Source organism: Podarcis melisellensis (genome assembly GCF_964234715.1).
Source record: "Podarcis melisellensis genome assembly, chromosome: 6".
NCBI classification, from domain to species: Eukaryota; Metazoa; Chordata; class Lepidosauria; order Squamata; family Lacertidae; genus Podarcis; species Podarcis melisellensis.
The window spans coordinates 38649836-38667745 of NC_138538.1; the positions used below are offsets into that span (position 1 = coordinate 38649836).

At 41.7% G+C, this 17910-nt stretch overlaps 1 protein-coding gene across 1 annotated transcript in view; it reads right to left on the reverse strand.

Annotated features, from left to right (window-relative positions):
* The window catches only part of LOC309372178 (complement receptor type 1-like), a gene marked incomplete at its 3' end in the record, with an annotated part of 39989 nt that extends 24072 nt beyond the window's left edge, over nucleotides 1-15917 (reverse strand). The window contains exons 1-9 of the mRNA XM_081915479.1: nucleotides 15506-15917; nucleotides 14035-15455; nucleotides 8235-8417; nucleotides 7933-8032; nucleotides 6104-6192; nucleotides 3816-4007; nucleotides 3357-3539; nucleotides 1475-1654; nucleotides 316-495 (exon numbers count right to left, since the gene is read on the reverse strand). Of these exons, the coding sequence (XP_081771605.1) occupies nucleotides 316-495; nucleotides 1475-1654; nucleotides 3357-3539; nucleotides 3816-4007; nucleotides 6104-6192; nucleotides 7933-8032; nucleotides 8235-8417; nucleotides 14035-14107 (1180 nt within the window). The 5' untranslated portion in view covers nucleotides 14108-15455; nucleotides 15506-15917. The remainder of the gene's footprint in view (nucleotides 1-315; nucleotides 496-1474; nucleotides 1655-3356; nucleotides 3540-3815; nucleotides 4008-6103; nucleotides 6193-7932; nucleotides 8033-8234; nucleotides 8418-14034; nucleotides 15456-15505) is intronic.
* Between the last annotated feature and the right edge of the window lie 1993 nt (nucleotides 15918-17910).

Sequence of the window (17910 nt, forward strand, 5' to 3'; positions counted from 1 at the left end):
TAAAGCGAGATGAGTGCCGCAACCCCAGAGTCGGTCACAACTGGACCTAATGGTCAGGGGTCCCTTTACCTTTACCTTGCGGTATCACTCTTTGTCTCTTCTAAGGAACCCTTCAGAAGTTCCATTAACTTGCACAGAACTGAATTCTGTGTTACAGTTCTCTAAGTGTGTGCTTTCATTATAGGAAGCAGCACTACTTTAAATATTTGCCTGGAACCAAATCTCCAAGGCTGAATGGAAGAAATGGTGTAAACATTGCTTTGTAGCTTGCCCTGCTAGAGCCAATATGGACAATCTTATGGTCAAAAGATGTACCTTCACAGCGAGGGGCAGGGGAAGACCATGTACCAGATGCTGTGCAGTAAATAGTCTCCTCTCCAATTAGACCATAGCCAGGCTCACATGTGTATTTCACAGACATTCCATTAGTAAACACTGTTGCTTCCTGGTTGTACATCCCATTTTGAACATGTGGGGGTGGCTGGCATTGAATCACTGAAAGGGAAAAAAGGTGGTTACAATGGAAAAACACATTACAAACATCCTTGACTGTAAATTCCACATTTGTAAGAAGTCAATCATTTAGTGTGGCAGCACCTATACTTGGGAACTCCCTGCCTATTGATATCAAGCAGGTGCCTTCACTTTATTCTTTTTGGCATTTGCTAAAAGCATTCTTGTTTTTGGCAAGCCTACCCTGATGCTTAGAAAGTTGAAATAATTTTAATCTGTTTTACTATTTTAACTTTTGTTTTTTCTTAAAGTTGTAAAATTTCCTCGGTTTTATTTTGGTAAACTACTTTGAAATTATTGCTTTTTACAATCAAGCAGTGTATAAATTTTATGAAGCAAACAAATAATAAATACTGTTAATAAGTGTGTGTCAATCTGAACTTTATCTTTGGGTCATGGCATGAGTACAGGTTGACCAAACTTAACATGAAAGGAGCCCCCCCCCTTAACTTTTATTGGCTCTGGTATCATTATTATAGTTATGCTTTTTACAAAGCATATGCTAATTCAAACGAAACATGATACATATCTATTGCATTTGCAATGGTCTGTCATTAATTGTTATGATTCCTGTTTCAGGTTTCAGTCCAATCAATAAACCCCCAAAGGCTTATTTCCTCAATCACACTCTATTGCAGGTGTAGCCAACTTGGTGCACTTCAGTTGTTGTGGACTATAACTCCCATAATCTTTTACTATTGGCCATGCTGACTGGGGCTGATGAGAACTGTAGTCCAGCAACACATGAAGGGCACCATTTTGGCTATCTTTATTCAGTGGAATGATTTAAGTACTTACACACCCCTGTATGGTATTGATTTGTAGAGAGTCTTTAATGAGCACAAGCTCAGATGAGACTTTCATTCTTTTTGGTTCATATCTGAAACTGTCAAAGGAGATCCAAACAAAAGGAAAGTATTTCTGACTATTAGAAGCAAATGAAAGATATACTAATACCTACCCCTAACACAAATGGGCACAAGAGAATCCCATGTGCTGTCAAATTGGCACTGAATTGTATGTTTGCCTTTCAGGATATAGCCAGGGTCACATTCAATTGTAATTGTCTCTTTGGGTTTAACTTGCCCTCTAGATCCTGTTATTCTTCCATTCTGGATTTCTGGATTTTCACAACCAGTGACTGCGAAGGAAAAAGGATAAAGCCATTATTAAATTCTATAATATGTGAGATGATGGTTTTCCCAGTAGTGATGTATGGAAATGAGAGCTGGACCATAAAGAAGGCTGATCGTCAAAGAATTGATGCTTTTGAATTATGGTGCTGGAGGAGACTCTTGAGAGTCCCATGGACTGCAAGAAGATCAAACCTATCAATTCTTAATGAAATCAGCCCTGAGTGCTCACTGGAAGGACAGATCGTGAAGCTGAGGCTCCAATACTTTGGCCACCTCATGAGAAGAGAAGACTCCCTGGAAAAGACCCTGATGTTGGGAAAGATTGAGGGCACAAGGAGAAGGGGACGACAGAGGACGAGATGGTTGGACAGTGTTCTCGAAGCTACAAACATGAGTCTGATCAAACTGCGGGAGGCAGTGGAAGACAGAAGTGCCTGGCGTGCTCTAGTCCATGGGGTCACGAAGAGTCAGACACGACTAAATGTGTCTAACAACAATATGTGAGACCTGAGAGAAGGGTGTATTGCAGAATATATAAAACCTTGATGTAAAATTCAACATTTTAACTTTCTAGGATCATAGACAACCTTTTAACACTTTCCTGATAATTAGGAAGTGTATTGGTTTGTACATGTCCACAGAATGGAAGATGGCAAGATCCTCAAGAACGTGCTCTACGGGGAGCTAGCTTCAAGCACCAGGCCTGTTGACAGGCCAGCTCTGTGTTACAAAGCTGTCTGCAACCGTGACATGAAGGCTAGCAATATCAACCTCGCTGTGTAGGAGTTCCTTGCATCCAACCACAGTGCCTGGAGACAGGCAGTCAGGTCATGTATCCATAGTAGTTGCCAGAGGAAAAATGACCACTGGGAGGAGTGCAGAGAGCAGAATTGCCATGGTGCACCTGCAGCAGCACAACTGGACACCTTTATCCCACTGCTGCAAGTTATTTAATGTGGGCCTGGATAGCTCAGTTGGTTAGAGCATGGTACCGAAAACACCAAGGTTGCAGGTTCAATCTCCATATGGGACAGCTGCATATTCCTGCATTGCAGTGGGTTGAATTAGATGATCCTTAGGTTCCCTTCCAACGCTACAATTCTATGATCTGCCCCAGCTGCAGCAAAACATGTATCTCCCATATTGGTCTCTACAGCCACAGCAGGTGCTGTAACTCTCCAAATGTTTGACTTTACTCACAAAGACAGATGGGTGCCAACAGAACAATCTATTCAACATGAAGGCTGCAATCTTATCACACTTACGTAGTAGTAAATTTAACAGAACTCAATGGCCCTTACTTCTGAGTAAGCATATGTAAGATTCCACTGCAAGGTATTAACTATGTTTCCTACATATTAATGATTGAAAAATGAATTTATGGAACATTACATTAAAGCACTAGATGGTTTTCTCAAACAATTATTAGTGGAAACAGTCAAACATTTTACAGCAAGTGATTTGTGGGTTGCTTCTAGTGATTTGTATGTTGCTTCTTTGATTACTAGGAACATAAACTTTAGGAGGAACAGAAACCAGAAAGAGTCATGGGAAATTTCTGCTTATTATAGTTCAAAAAGGCATTGCCTTCTATTGTGGCTCAGGTTAAAAGCCCTCATATTAGAAACACAGTCAGAAGCAGCCTGAAAGAGAAGTCTGTTTGCGGGTGAGGAGTCTCATATGAAAGAGCTTCAAAGTGATACTTGCCCTGTTCACAGTGAGGTAGTGGAGGGTCCCATGTGCCATCCACTTGGCAATGGATCTCTCTCGAGCCAGCTATTTTGTGGCCAGCATTGCAGTCTAATGTCACCCTTTGGTTATATGTGTAGGTGGCGGAATAACCAGTTACTATTCTTCCATTTTCAATTTGAGGAGCTGGACAGTGAGCCACTGAAAAGAAGATGTGTTTAATAAACATACAGCTACAAAGGACAAAGTAAAAGCATAGACCCTCACTCAGTGCATCTGTGCCTTTATCTGCTGCATCATGGACAGGTGGGTTGGTTTTGAAAATTTAGAAGTATTGATACCTAATAGTTATTCTGTTAGAGCTATTAGAAGAAAATGCTTGCCACATTACCAAATCATCATGTTTACGAATTACCACAAATTGGACCTTTCCATATAAACAATAGAAGAACAAAGAGTAACACTGGAAAACCACACCTCCACAATATGCACGGCCACTCCAAATTCCATTTAATCCATCCTTAGTAGTACAGTAAATAGTGGCATTTCCCACAAGGGGGTGGCCTTTTTCACAGGTGTATGTTACAGCTGTCCCATAGGAGAAGTCATTCAAGAACCTGCCACTGTGCTTGCCATGGGGAACATCTGGTGGTGGAAAGCATGGAATACCTAGAAACATAAGCAGAAGATACATGCCAAAGACAAATATTTTAGTGGGTTTTTAAAAATATTTATTGTGTCTTAGTTCATTTTGCATCTAAACATCTCCCTACCTAAGGATACACTAGTGCTTTCATTTAATTTGAGGAAATGCAGTGCTGTTCAGTTATTATCTTTGTAAGTTAGAAATCTGAAAGTTTTTTAATGCCCTACAGCAATTGTATTTTTGAACACTTATTTTTGTATTTGTGAATTGTTATATTGAATTTCTTTTGTAAGAATGTCCGATGGTTTTGTAAGTGTAAGAATAATAATAAAAATGTGAACCATGCGTTTTGATTGATAATATTGTGAAAATTAAGTCTGCTAGTGCCTACTAGCCACAAAGACAAGAAATAACAAGAAGAGACAATAAGACAGAGGGTGGCACATTGGGAATTATTTTCTGGATACTAGATACTAAGCAGGAATAGAAGGCTTGTGTGACACTGCAGAAATAGTACATCAGACCTGACAGTTACATCTGGCAATCATTAATTTCATCTTTTGTTTGAAAATTATATTAATTTCATGTACGTAAGGCAGCCTACTTCTTCCTGTCACATCTTTGCAAAGTTCTTTCATTCACAGTATTTTAACCTTTCCCCTATAATGAAAATCTAAAAAGTACATTTACAGAAATTTATCTGTATTATATTTGCATAACTGTACTCGTGTCAGTCTAATTTACTTCATGGGACCTCTTCTATAGAAGTTAGTGGTAGTGAATCAGGACCCATTTTTTTAGTTAATTATTATATAACAAAGAAACATTTATCTGGACAGCATCCATGTGACAAGAGATGGGCAAAATTGCAGGTAAGTAACAATTGTTACAGGCACAGGAGCAAATTCAGGGCTGAGGACCCTTTGCCCACCCCCATAAAATATTTGAGGGGGCTGCTCGTCCCCCAAAGTTGATGAGAATTGCCATTCAAATGGTGTGTGTGGGCCGCACCATGTGAACAATTATGCAAGGTGGGGCTTACTTGTGTCCCCCCCCCATTTTATTCAAGTTGGCAGCCCTGGTTACAGGTAAGTCCCTTCCTCACATCAGTAGGTTTGCAAAATAACTTGAAGATACAGGAGTCTGCTTCACTTTTTCTTATACTGAATGTGACCAATATTGAACCATTGTCTATTCCTATGTTTATTTGCTTATTTCAGCAGAGTCTCAGAGGTTATCCCAAAGAGTGAGTTATACCAGGCTTTGTAAAACAAAGCTTCCATGCCATAATTTCTTTTAGGTAAAGGTAAAGGGACCCCTGACCGTTGTTAGGTCCAGTCGCGGACAACTCTGGGGTTGCGGCACTCATCTCGCTTTATTGGCTGAGGGAGCTGGTGTAAAGCTTCTAGGTCATGTGGCCAGCATGACTAAGCCACTTCTGGCGAACCAGAGCAGCGCACGGAAACGCCATTTACCTTCCCACCAGAGCGGTACCTATTTGTCTACTTGCACTTTGATGTGCTTTCAATATGCTAGGTTGGCAGGAAAAGGGACCGAGCAATGGGAGCTCACCCTGTCACAGGGATTCGAACCACCGACTTTCCGATCGGCAAGCCCTAGGCTCAGTAGTTTAGACCACAGCGCCACCAGTGTTGTATTTTCAGTTGCTGTAACCTGCCTTGGAACCTTAAGGTGCAGTACAGGTAATAAAGTACAGTCATACCTCGGGTTATGGCCGCTTCAGGTTGCATTTTTTCGGGTTGCAGACCGCCAAATCCCAGAAGTACTGGAACGGGTTACTTCTGAGTTTTGGCAGTCGCGCATGTGCAGAAGCACTAAATCGTGCTTTGTGCATGCGCAGAAGCACCATATCACAACCTGTGCATGCGCAGACACGGGTTGCGAATGTGCATTCCGCAAGGATAACGTTTGCAACCCGAGCGTCCACTGTAACAACAAGAACAACATTTTGACACTGATTTACCTCTAATACTGCTAGACGAGAGCATGCAAATGTATTAACCCTTTACCATCCATATTAAATTGATTTTGAGGTGTTCCTGGTGCCATATAAGAATACTATTTACAAACATAGCAGTAAAAAATATGTTTTACTTACGTTGACAAAGAGGAATATCATTAGTCCACCCTACTTTCCGGCCAAATACGACACACTTTCTGCTGGAAGTACTACCAATTAACCTGTGCCTGTATCAAGAAAAAAGTAGCTGTGGGTTGTCTTGTTCTGCCTCGTGAGATGCATAGAACTGATGTGCTTATAATGTGAACGTTCTTCTTACTGACTTTCCACAAACAAATGAAATGCTTTTTGAAAGACAGGGAAGCACATTTCTTGTCAGCCAGGATTGTGCAGCTATCTCAACATATCTTACAATATTCATTTAATTAATATGTTCACCCCTCTTTCAATTGTTCTTGGTGTCGAGTGTCCCAGTTAACTAATATCCATTGAGCAAGCAATCCAGGACACTTCCTGGGGCAATATGGATTTATAACGCAACTTACCTAATTTATTTTACTTGTATGTTAAGAAATATGATACATTGTCCACTGAAAGGAATGAGTGAAAATGGTTACATGCCAACACTGATAAAAGCTAGTGGGACTGGGCCAGGGAGGTGATCAATGCCTGGTAACAAGAGGGGGTGGTTCCTGCCTGGAGGAGGCAGTGGTAAAACCACTCATTAAGAAACCCTCCCTGGACTCAGGAATCTTTGACTACCGGCCAGTTGCTAATCTCCCCTTCATGAGTAAGGTTCTGGTGGTTGTGGACCAGACCCAGGTGCTCTTGGAGGAAACTGATTTTCTAGATCCATTTCAGTTGGGGTTTCGGCCTAGTTTTGGCACAGAAACTGTTTTGGTTGCCCTGCATGATGACCTCTGTTGGGAGAGAGACAGGGGAAATGTTTCCCTGTTAATTCTCCTCGACCTCTCAGCAGCTTTTGATACCATTGACCATAGATTCCTTCTGGAGCAGTTGTCTGAGTTGGGGATAGGTGGCACTGCTTTGTGGCGGTCCTGGACATTGCATCCATCATCTGAGGCCCTCTTTCGTGTACCTCCTTCACGTGAAGATGGCAACAGGAGAATGGGCCTTTTCTGTGGTGGCTCCCCATTTGTGGAATGCTCTCCCTAGGGAGATTCACCTGGCACCTTCATTATATAGGTGTCAGGTGAAAACGTTCCTCTTCAACAAGGCCTTTGGCTGATAAGGAGGGCTATTGTTTTGGCTTAATGATTTTATCTTGTATTTTATTCTGTGAATCACCCTGACATCTTTTGATGAAGGGCGGTATGAAAAATTAATAAGTAATTTTTTGCACATGGAAGCATGTGCAAAGACTTCTGCTTGTACAATGCGACTTTCTCTCCCTTCCTGTGTGTCTCCTGAAATTGCCCCCAGAACAGTGGGGGAGGAGCATGGGGGGGGGGACTGATCTGCCTGGCAAACTGAAATGCTTCACAGTAGGAACGTTCCTCATAGGGTGGCATTGAATTCCACCCTGTGTGCTCAGATCCTTAAAAACAAAAATATTGCCACACCCAGTACATAAGAGCTCTGCTGGACCAAACCAAAGAGCCATCATTCACCTATTACAGTGGCCAACCATATGCCTAAGTAGTACATGAATGCAAGGCACTTCATTCCTTTCTGAACAAACAGGCCTAGGGTTAAGTGTAGAAAATCGTTAGTCTCTAGGGTTACAAGCTCTCTCCTTTTCTATGTGTTCGGTGCCTTTAAAAACTGCATAGTGAACCAACAGAAATAAGTCAAATGAGATTTTCCTGATGGGAGAGAAAAGTGAGAGGAAAAGCTTTACCAGATTCTTTCTGCTTATGCAACTAGGGGAGATAGAGCAGCCCTAGTGGGAAGTCAGGCCAGAGGCAGCAGAGGAATTCTCCCTTCTTGGCTTTTCTGATGCTTACCCTTCATTGCAGGTGTAATTTACAGTGGAACCGAATAAAATATCTTGGGGCACAATCAACTTCCCATTATCTGGTTCCCCTGGATTTCCACAAGATTGTCCTAGCAGGAAGAAAGAGACAAAGTGTGCCTTAAAGTACAATGCTGATCTAAAGTTTCCATCTGCTTTTCGTTTTAAATTATTAAATTATCAAGGGCAGAACTGCACACCTCAATACATCTCTTGTATTCAAACCATTGAAATGATTCAGATTGGTACACAGCATATTCTCACAAGTATTTCAAAGAATGTTATGACACTCACGTTTACAGAGCTCCAGAACTTTGGACCACTCCTGGCTTTGAAGGCACTTAATAGAGTACCTCAGTCCGGTATAGCCTGGACGGCACATATATTTCACAATCGAGCCAACAGGAAATAAATTCTTTTGCTTATACTCGTCGGTTAGCTCAGCAAAGTTTAACCTAGGTGGAGGGCCACAGCCACCTAATGATAAAAAAAGATGGGGAAATCAAGGAAATGTGAAGCTCTGCCCAGTGCAATTTTGTGTTTTGAACCACCATATCATTTCCTCCACCTCTAACATGGAAATGACCATTCCTTATCATCAAAAGTAACCACTGGGGCAGTAGCTGTACAGAACTGGTGGGAGCCTGATTCCTTGTGGGATATGCCACAAGTTAAATGTATCAGAATGTTAATGCATTAGGCTTTCTGTATTTATCTTCTAGCTGTTCTGGAATAATTAATTGCCATGGGCCTTTTTCAGGTGGCAGTTGCCCCAGGCCTCACACATGGTGGGACCATGTCAGCATTGGTATTGCTGTGGTGCTGACAACTTTTAGAAACGACAGACAGCAAGGGAACTGCCATCTCCACTCACTGCCTCTCTCACCATTTGGGCTGGACTCCCCCTCCCCCCACCAGAGGCCACTGGTGAGGAACTGTGAGGGAGAGCAATAGGATAACCTCTGGCATTGATGTTATCAACAGGATACCTGTGGGCCTACCTAACATGATGGGAAAGACAACAACCCAGCAAATTACAACTAGGCAAAGACAAAGGCCTTACACCCTGAAAAGTCAACAACTTTGCACTGCATTCCAGTCTCTTCTGGGCAGGTTGGGCCACCAGGCTATTTTTCAGGCCTGTTTTACCTGTAGGCAGCTCATTTCCAGGAAACTCAAAGGAGAGGAGATAGGGAATTACTCTAATTGGATGCTGCCAGCAAAGATCAAAGAGAGACCAATTAGGACTCTTCCTCCTCTTCTCTCTGGGGATAGTTCTAGCTGGAAAAAGCCTGTAGAGAGAAAAGATCTAAACGGATTGCTGCTAGTATGTAGAGAGACTAGGAGACAACAAATTAGCATCAATGTCTACACCATCACCAAGGAAGAAATGTATGTAATGTGGCTGGGGGAAAGGACAATAGAGGATTCAGGCCTGTGCCTAGCAGAGGAAGAAAGAAGTAGAGCAGTCAGGGCCTGGGACATATTGGCATAAATATGTACATGTGTGTGCACTTTAATTTTATTTAGAGATGATCTGAGGAAATTAATTGGATGTTCTACTTAAGATGGGACATGGGAGCAACAATTGAAGTGAATTCTGTGTGTGTGTGTGTGTGTACGTGCGTATGAATTTTAGAAACGAAATCTTCATACACTGCTTCTGGTGTCATTCATTCATTCTCTCTCTCTCTCTCTCTCTCTCTCACACACACACACACACACACACAGAGAGAGAGAGAGAGAGAGAGAGAGAGAGAGAGAGAGAGAGAGAAATAATGTTAATACATTTTTAAAATATCATGGTTGCTAAGGGAATGGGGACAAATGCTACATTAAGAAAGGCCCCTCAAATGAATTTTCTGCCTCCGGGCTTTTCATAATCACATCAGAAATGGTTACCTTTGTTTCATGCTTCAAAAGTTTTGGATCCATATGGAGGTTTCAAAGAGCATGTGGCAACAGTTCAGTGGGAGACCAAAATGCCCCATGGACCTAGCATGGGGACTTTCCAAACGATCAAACTGATCCACACAATAGATGGTTTCCATAAGTTGCAATTGACAATTAGGGATTATCAAAAACCACACGATTCTGGAAATTTCAACTCCCCTGTGGATGTGCTGCCAGGCAAATGTAGTTTTTGACAATCACTACATTGGAACTCAGTAAATTCATTTAACCAAATGTTGAAAAGAGTTCTTACTAATCTGTATAGTACCAAAGATTGTACTAATTATTATTTATATTAATGGACGCATCGCTTGCATCTTCAGCCTTAGTGGCCAATGGCTATCATACTACACACACTTACCTGGGATTAAGTCTCATTGAATATCGTGGAGCCTGCTTTTGAGTAAAGTAAACTTGCATATGAATCTAAAGTAAGCATTGTGGAAAGTTGGAATGACAGCAAAGAGGCAAAATGTTGATCAAAAAGACTGCTAATAGAAAGATCAATAATTATTTCCCCTAATTGTAGATAAAAAAAAAACAGCTACAACAAACTATTCAACAGACTGTTATACAAATTTTAAGGTGCATACACAGAACAGGTACACGCTCCACAGAAAACCAATCCTTTGCCCTTCAAAAATTAGGGAAGATTTCCTGAAAAAATAGACATTTTATTTGAGTTCACTGAGCAATCTCAAAGCCATCTTTACTCTCTTAATGACCCCAAATATCATTATTTTTTGCTGCAGAAGGAAGCATGTTGGAAACACCTTTCCCAATAGATTGCCTGAGTTATTTTCACTTGCAAGTCCTTCAAATCCTATAGAGGTTTTCAACCTTTTTGGGTCCACGGCTCCCTTGACCAACTACATTCTTTCTGCAGCACCCCTGTGGTGCTCAGGAGCCAAGTTATGTCACCCCTTGCCTGCAGAGCTGGCAGCCCCTTACTGCTTTTTGAACACCCTCCCTTGTGGAGCGTTCCCTCAGCCTCCTCTCCTCCTCCCAAGAGTCCTCCCGGCAGCCACTGCTGCCACCACTGAGCTGCCCACCCTGCCCCAAAGAGAGGTGCCTCCTCACACTGCCCCACAGGGGCCTGGGAAGCACCCCCTGCCCAGCCCCAGAGGCACCATTCAGAGGAGGAAGGGAAGGTAAGAGGGACAGAGGCCAGTGTTGTCCACAGCACCCCTGAACATCATTCAAGGCACCCCAGGGTGCCATGGCACACTGGTTGAAAACCACTGCTGTAAATAGATAAACATATTTGTATGACTGGACCACTGCTCTACAAAACCAGTCTGGCAAGTATCTGTTAAAAACAGAGCAGACCTGTCAAAAGAGCATATACCTACAAATAGGTGAAAATTCCTATTGGGGCCAGGAGAGACAAATAGGTATTGTCAGGTACCTTGACCAACAGGAGACAAGTCATACTCTCAAATTTCTATTGTAGACCTTTTTGTGTAAAGCATGTATGATGATTTTGGGTGGTCTTTGGCTAAGGGGTTGGGCAATTTCTGTAGTGTCGTTGTTGTTGATGATGATGATAGACTTAAAGGATACTGGGTCTCTTGATTGGGAGCTGAGCTGCAAAACACCCCATTTTTTTTGGTATAATAACAAGAATTCTCTCCCAGGAAAGATCAGACAGTTCCCTTCCCTGGTCATGTTCAGGAAGAATTTAAATACATTTTATTGTTCAGGCCTTTGGAAGCTGACAAAAACATTTAGGCATTGTAGATTTTAAAACTGTCTTTAGAAATCTTTTTGTTATTGTTGGATATGTTGTTTGTTAGTTGTCCTTGCATCTTTGGGAGGGAGGGAGATAAATAAACTTAACAGATAAATATTGAGACTTTACATCAGACAGCATATATATTGTAATTTTATATCAGATAGCACAATAAAGAAATCCACTTATTTCTTAATAATAGTATAATAATGTATAATAATATTTATACATAATCCATTGATGAATGAGGAACATCCTAAATAAGATTGCCATATATTAGGTGCATTGTTTTATTAGACAGCTCTCCCGCTCCGCCCACTTTCTAATACAAAAGTTGGTAATCAAATGGGACTTTTAAAAATTGTTTATTTACAAGAAGCCACTGAGGAAGTTTAATATTTTGCAGTTTCTTCCTTCAGAAACTTCCTCTTGCTATTTTATGTAATGGATTTATAGGAGTATTCAGCTGACTCTCTTCATTCATTCACTGAAGAAGCACAATTGTAAAAAGAAGAATAAAAGAAGCATAATTGTACCAACCTGGCCACACCCTAAAATACCAGTGTTACTATAGACTACATGCTGTGGTGGCTGTGTGTTTGGCATTAATGTTAAATGTAAGCACGTACATCTCTTCAATGTAACCAGAAACCTTGACTGTCCCAAGTTTCTTGATTGTGCAGAAGAACCCTATGGACAGACACACAGTACCATGCACATACAACCAGAAGGGTCTGACCACTGACAGCATTAGATCTGGGATGTGTCAGTAGCAGGCATCATCCCACTCTCCTCATGTACTTGGTGAACATGTGAGGGGGATCATCCAAACATTAGACTCTCTCACTATTTTTTAAAGCCATAGAATGTCAGCTCTTGCTCTTAAACCTGACTAATCTAACTAGACTAATCTAACTCCCTTTTATATAAACAAAACCCTTTCCTTCAACCATGAGCCAACTGGTTTTAGCATCCTACTCATATTATTGCAGCTGTTTACATGAAAGTAAACTTTAAATATGTAGTGATTTCATTTCTAAAAATTGCTTTCACTTGCTGTGTTTCCCTTGTGTGTCCCTCATTTTTGCTTCTAACACTGTGGGCTTGGGTTTGCCTAGAAAGATTTATACCTTGTTCTAACCTGAGGTCTTAAGGCACTTAAAATACACTTTTAAAAGGATATAAAGCGGGGGGGGGGGGGGACTCAGTTTCTTTTTCTAGAAAAATAGCACTGATATATAGTAATCCATGTCCCCACAATTCTCATAGTTTAAACATACTGTACCATTGCCATCCTCAGACCCCTGGAAAAGTTAGATAAGCCACACTCCTGCCTGATATCTGCATAGCCACTACCAGTCAGTGTAAACAATACTGAGCAAGAGGGTCCATTGGTCTGACTATATAGTATAAAGCGTCTTCCTATGCTCCTACAAGCAGAATTATACCAATCTGGGGTTGAGTTTCCCAGGTTTTACTTTGAGGTCACAATGGACTAGAAAGGCTGGAAGAAGCATAAAGTGAATCAAAAGTTTTCATTTGAATGAGGCCAAGAGGAGATGCTGGACATGCTAATTAGTAGACCCAAGAAATCTGAGTCTACCTCCCAAACAGACTGAACTTTTGCACTAGGCATAAGCATCACATTGCACGACAGAGTCTCAAGATGTGCTTTTCCAAGCCCACAGACACAGTATGTTCACACTGCTCTCTCAGCGACATCTATGCTGGCTTAGTCATGAACACGGAATGGAAGATGGCAGGAAATCTGAAGGACATGCTCTACAGGGAGCTGACTTCAGGTACCAGGCCTGTTGGCAGACCAGCTCTGCGTTACAAATATGACATGAAGGCAGGCAACATCAGCCCCTTGCAGATGACCACAGTGCTGGAGACACAGTCAGGTTGTGCATCCATAGCAGTGACCAGTGGAAGAATGACCGCTGGGAGGAGTGCGGAGAGAAGAAATGCCATGGTGTAGCTGCAGCAGCACAACTGGACACCTTCATCTACCCCAGCTGCAATACAACATGTCTCTCCTGTATCAGCCTCTATAACTACAACAGGCACTGTAGCCTTCCAATGGTTTGACTTCATTCCCAAAGGCACACTCCTCCATTGTCTTCTGAGACAGATGGATGCCAACCAACAACAAACAATATAAAGCAAGGATTAGGAACCACCCTCCCCTCCCCATTAGCTACCCTCTTGAAATCCCCTTTTAACTGCTGATGACCCTTCCTTAAGGTCCTTTCTCCCAACAGAAGCGGAACAAAAATGTATTGCCAACTCAGGCAGCACCAACTTTTGCCACATTCCCTGGGGAAGGGAGCCTCTCCCCGCAAAAAAGGATGGGAAAGGAGAAGTACAGAAGCTAGACATAAAGAGTCCCAATTCCCAACTTCTCACCTTGATCTTCCAAAGTAACGGCCAGAAGTTCCATCAAGCCCCATAATAAGGGAAGCATGCATGCAAGCATCATAGCTCTCACTCAGGTCACAGCAATGAATGAGAAGTTGCTGAACCTAAAAGGGATATATAAATAAATGCAGAAGAGGAAGCAGCAGCAGCAGGCAAATAAATGGGGCTTTCACAGAAAAAAACCCAAAGGAAGCTTGACAGAGAACTATATAAAAGGCTTCCCAGTCTTTCTCAGCACTTAAAAGCATTGTGTAAGCTCCAGGCAGACATTAGCCCAGAGTCTGCTTTCAGTTTGAACATAGCAAATAGAAAGGGTTAAGTTGTTGAGATTCTCTTTTGAGAAATTATGCACTGGTTCTGGCCATCCTACCTCCAAACCTATCTTACAGTTACTATAGTGCCACTGCTGAAAACTGTCCTCAGCTCAGCCTCCATTTCTTCCAAGAAGATACAAAAAACTGTATTACATTAAGGCTGAGCTGCTGCCTTTGGACAGCAAAAAGGTTGGCATAGTCACTGGCTTTTAGAATTAGCACCCCTATTGTCCTAGGAAATACTGAAATTGGAAGATTAGGATGAGTTATGCTAGGATGAAGTTTTACTATTTGGCACCTTAAAATGCATCTCTTACCAACAGTGATGTGATTCCAGGGGCTGGGGTTTTTGCCTACTTTCCAAGCTGATTAGTAAGCACTGCATTTTACTGCTTACCATACATCTACGGTCTGAATTCAGTTGTTTGCTTTGCACTGCAAATTCTACTCATGGGATTTGCTTGGCAAGTGAGGCACTGAGCTTACTCAAAACAGAAGTACACCAGCAGTCAGAAACTGTTCTTAAATAATGGTACATGCCATTTACAATTAAATAATTAAAGGGAAATTAATAGTGGATTCAGACACGAGTTTTCCTTTTCTTTATCCCATTCCTGTGTCCACATTCCAGTTTGGAAAGCTTTAGTCAGTTGTGGCTTCCCAGCATATGTTCACACACTCGGATATGTGAGCAAGCAGTTCCCTTCTACAACCTTTTACAGCATTTCCTGCACTGAAGTGTTCTCAGTGTATGAAATACATAATACAGAAAGGGATTTGCAGTACCAATGCATATGCAACTGCAGAACACACATATAATTGCATCCCCTGCTAATCACCCACTGCAGAAGACAGAACCCAGTATGGTACGCAACACTTCAGTGACTGCAGGGGATAACAGAACTATTATTCCTGCTTTTATTGTAGTAGCAGAGCTAACTAGAGGCTCAGAGGCACATGGACTTACTATGCATGAAGGACTGGGTGGCCACAGGCAAGCTCAAAGTTAAACATTCATGTTTGCGAGGCTGATGGGAGTTGTGGTCCAAAATTATCTGGAAAGCTTTAGCTACTTTGAGTTCTAATTAATCTGGTCTGTGACTGTTTAATAAAATTTGATTGATTTGAGTTCTAACGGTTTTTACATAAAAAACCCGCCAACTTAAAATAAATTTCTACAGTCAGCTGCCAATTACATTTCAATTAATGCACATATTAACAAAGCCGCTATACAGATGCCTTTTTCCACAGCAGGGAATATGGAGAAATTAGTTACAAACCATGCAAGTCTCACTATTACAAGGAAAGGCCATGTTTAGTATTGCTCATTGTAGCTACCATAACCAAATGACCTTTAAACAAAGGTATGTACTTTTATCTCAGCCAGTTAACACGTGTCCATCACATTCAACACTCAAAATTAAAGGAGCAACACCAGGGGCGCCGACTTATAAAAAATATTGGGGGGGCCCATACCGGGGTCCTGCCCCGGGAAGTTTTCTAAATTTTAGATGAAAATTAGTGAGTTTTAAAGTTTTTTAAAAGTATTTTAGAGTCATATGATCAACATTAGAACCCCGAAAACTCGACTCTCTATAACTCCACACTCCGGGAAACTCAACAAGCCTGAAACACTTTTTGGCTTTGAAAAAAGAAACAAAACATAAACACGCACGGTATTTTCGTAAAAAGCTAATTTAATTTACAGTAACAATTATGCTTATAGACTATTACAGAGCAGTGAATATATAGCTCTGAAAAGACTGAAATGATATTTAAATAAATCCTAAACTATCATTAAAAGAATAAAACATAAAATATTGCTGTCGCACGGTAATAGCACTTTGATTAATAAGTGAAATAGCTAATTTAAGCTTACTTTGAATAAGACTGAGGGTTCATTAAATAAAAATAATCTCAAAGTTAATGCTTTAATACAGTTAATAAAGTTAATACAGTATGCCTAATACTGTATGTAAATACTGTAATACTGTATGTAAATAACAGGCTTTAATTGGGTCTTACACCCTAAAAGTATTTAAGTATTTGAAAATAACTAATACAGTACTATTGTAATATAGAAATACAGTACTAAACTAGTACAAATATTTCGAAACTGAAAATTTAACATTCTGTATGTATTTAATTCTCTATTTTATAAAGATTTTTAATATCTGACAGTGAGTTTGGAGTAGCCCAATGCAAAAATCCTGAGGATCCATGTGGATCCGTGCTTTGTAACCACGTTTTTGCACCACTGTGACCCTAGGCAACAGTGGGTGCGTGATTTTTTTGGTGCAAGATGTAGCCATGAACATGCTATGTGATCTGATGGTGCAAAAATCCTGAGGATCCATGTGGATCCGTGCTTTGTAACCACGTTTTTGCACCACTGTGACCCTAGGCAACAGTGGGTGCGTGATTTTTTTGGTGCAAGCTGTAGCCATGGACATGCTATGTTATCTGATGGTGAATTTGGGGTGACCCAGTGCAAAGATCCTGTGGATCCATGCTTTGTAACCACGTTTTTGCACCATTGCAGCCCCAGGCAACAGTGGGTGCGTGATTTTTTTGGTACAGACTGTAGCCATGGACATGTAATGTGATCTGATGGTGAATTTGGGGTGACCCGATGCAAAAATCCTGAGGATCCATGTGGATCCGTGCTTTGTCACCACGTTTTAAATTGGGAGGGAAGGAAAAACACAGAAGGGACAAGAAGCACAAGAGGGGTGTGCGGAGAAGCAGCTGGCTAAGAATGCAGGCGAGGAGTTTAACGGGGTGGGGGGAGGAAAGGAAGGCAAAAGTCCCCCCCCCCAAGCCAGCCCTCTCTCTCTCTCTCTCCCACCTGGAGCCTGCACGCAGTGTGACTAGGAAAGAATTAGAAGGAAGGACTCGATCCTTTCCTTAACCCTCTGCTTGCCAGGAGGGCAGGGGATTCCCTGCTCTTTGTTGAGTTTGAGCAAACGCAGCAACAGAAGCGGGTGGGCAGTAAGACCCTGAGGCAGAATGCAGGAAAGCCCCTGCGCTCCGGCGAGTCAGCTCCAGGGACCACACATTCGCTCAATAACACGCACAGAGCGAAATTTACGGTAATAATTTTCTTAAATTATTGGGGGGGGCGGAGCCCCCCCAAACGAATTTTTGAGGGGGCTCGGGCCCCCTCAGGCCCCATGGAGTCGGCGCCTATGAGCAACACTGAACAGCACGTGGCCCACTTTGAGATGCTAAGAACACATACTTATAGCCAAGGCACCATCTCATGATACTTTGCACAAAGTTAAAATGTGTGCAGAATGCTTGTCTGGGTGCTGTAAAGGAAGTTACCAGGAAGTTTTTGCCACAAACATCTATTTTCACTGCATTGTGCATCTCTGCATGGTGAGAAACAGATTCGAAACAGCTATGTGCTATTAGCCACATCAACACAAGCTGCACTGCATCACCAGTTTCCTCTTATCTCTTGGGAGTAGAAAGCTACCAATGATAGTGCCTTTTATTCAATATTTTAGTTTATTTGCACACATTCTAAGAGAAACAATTTTTCTCT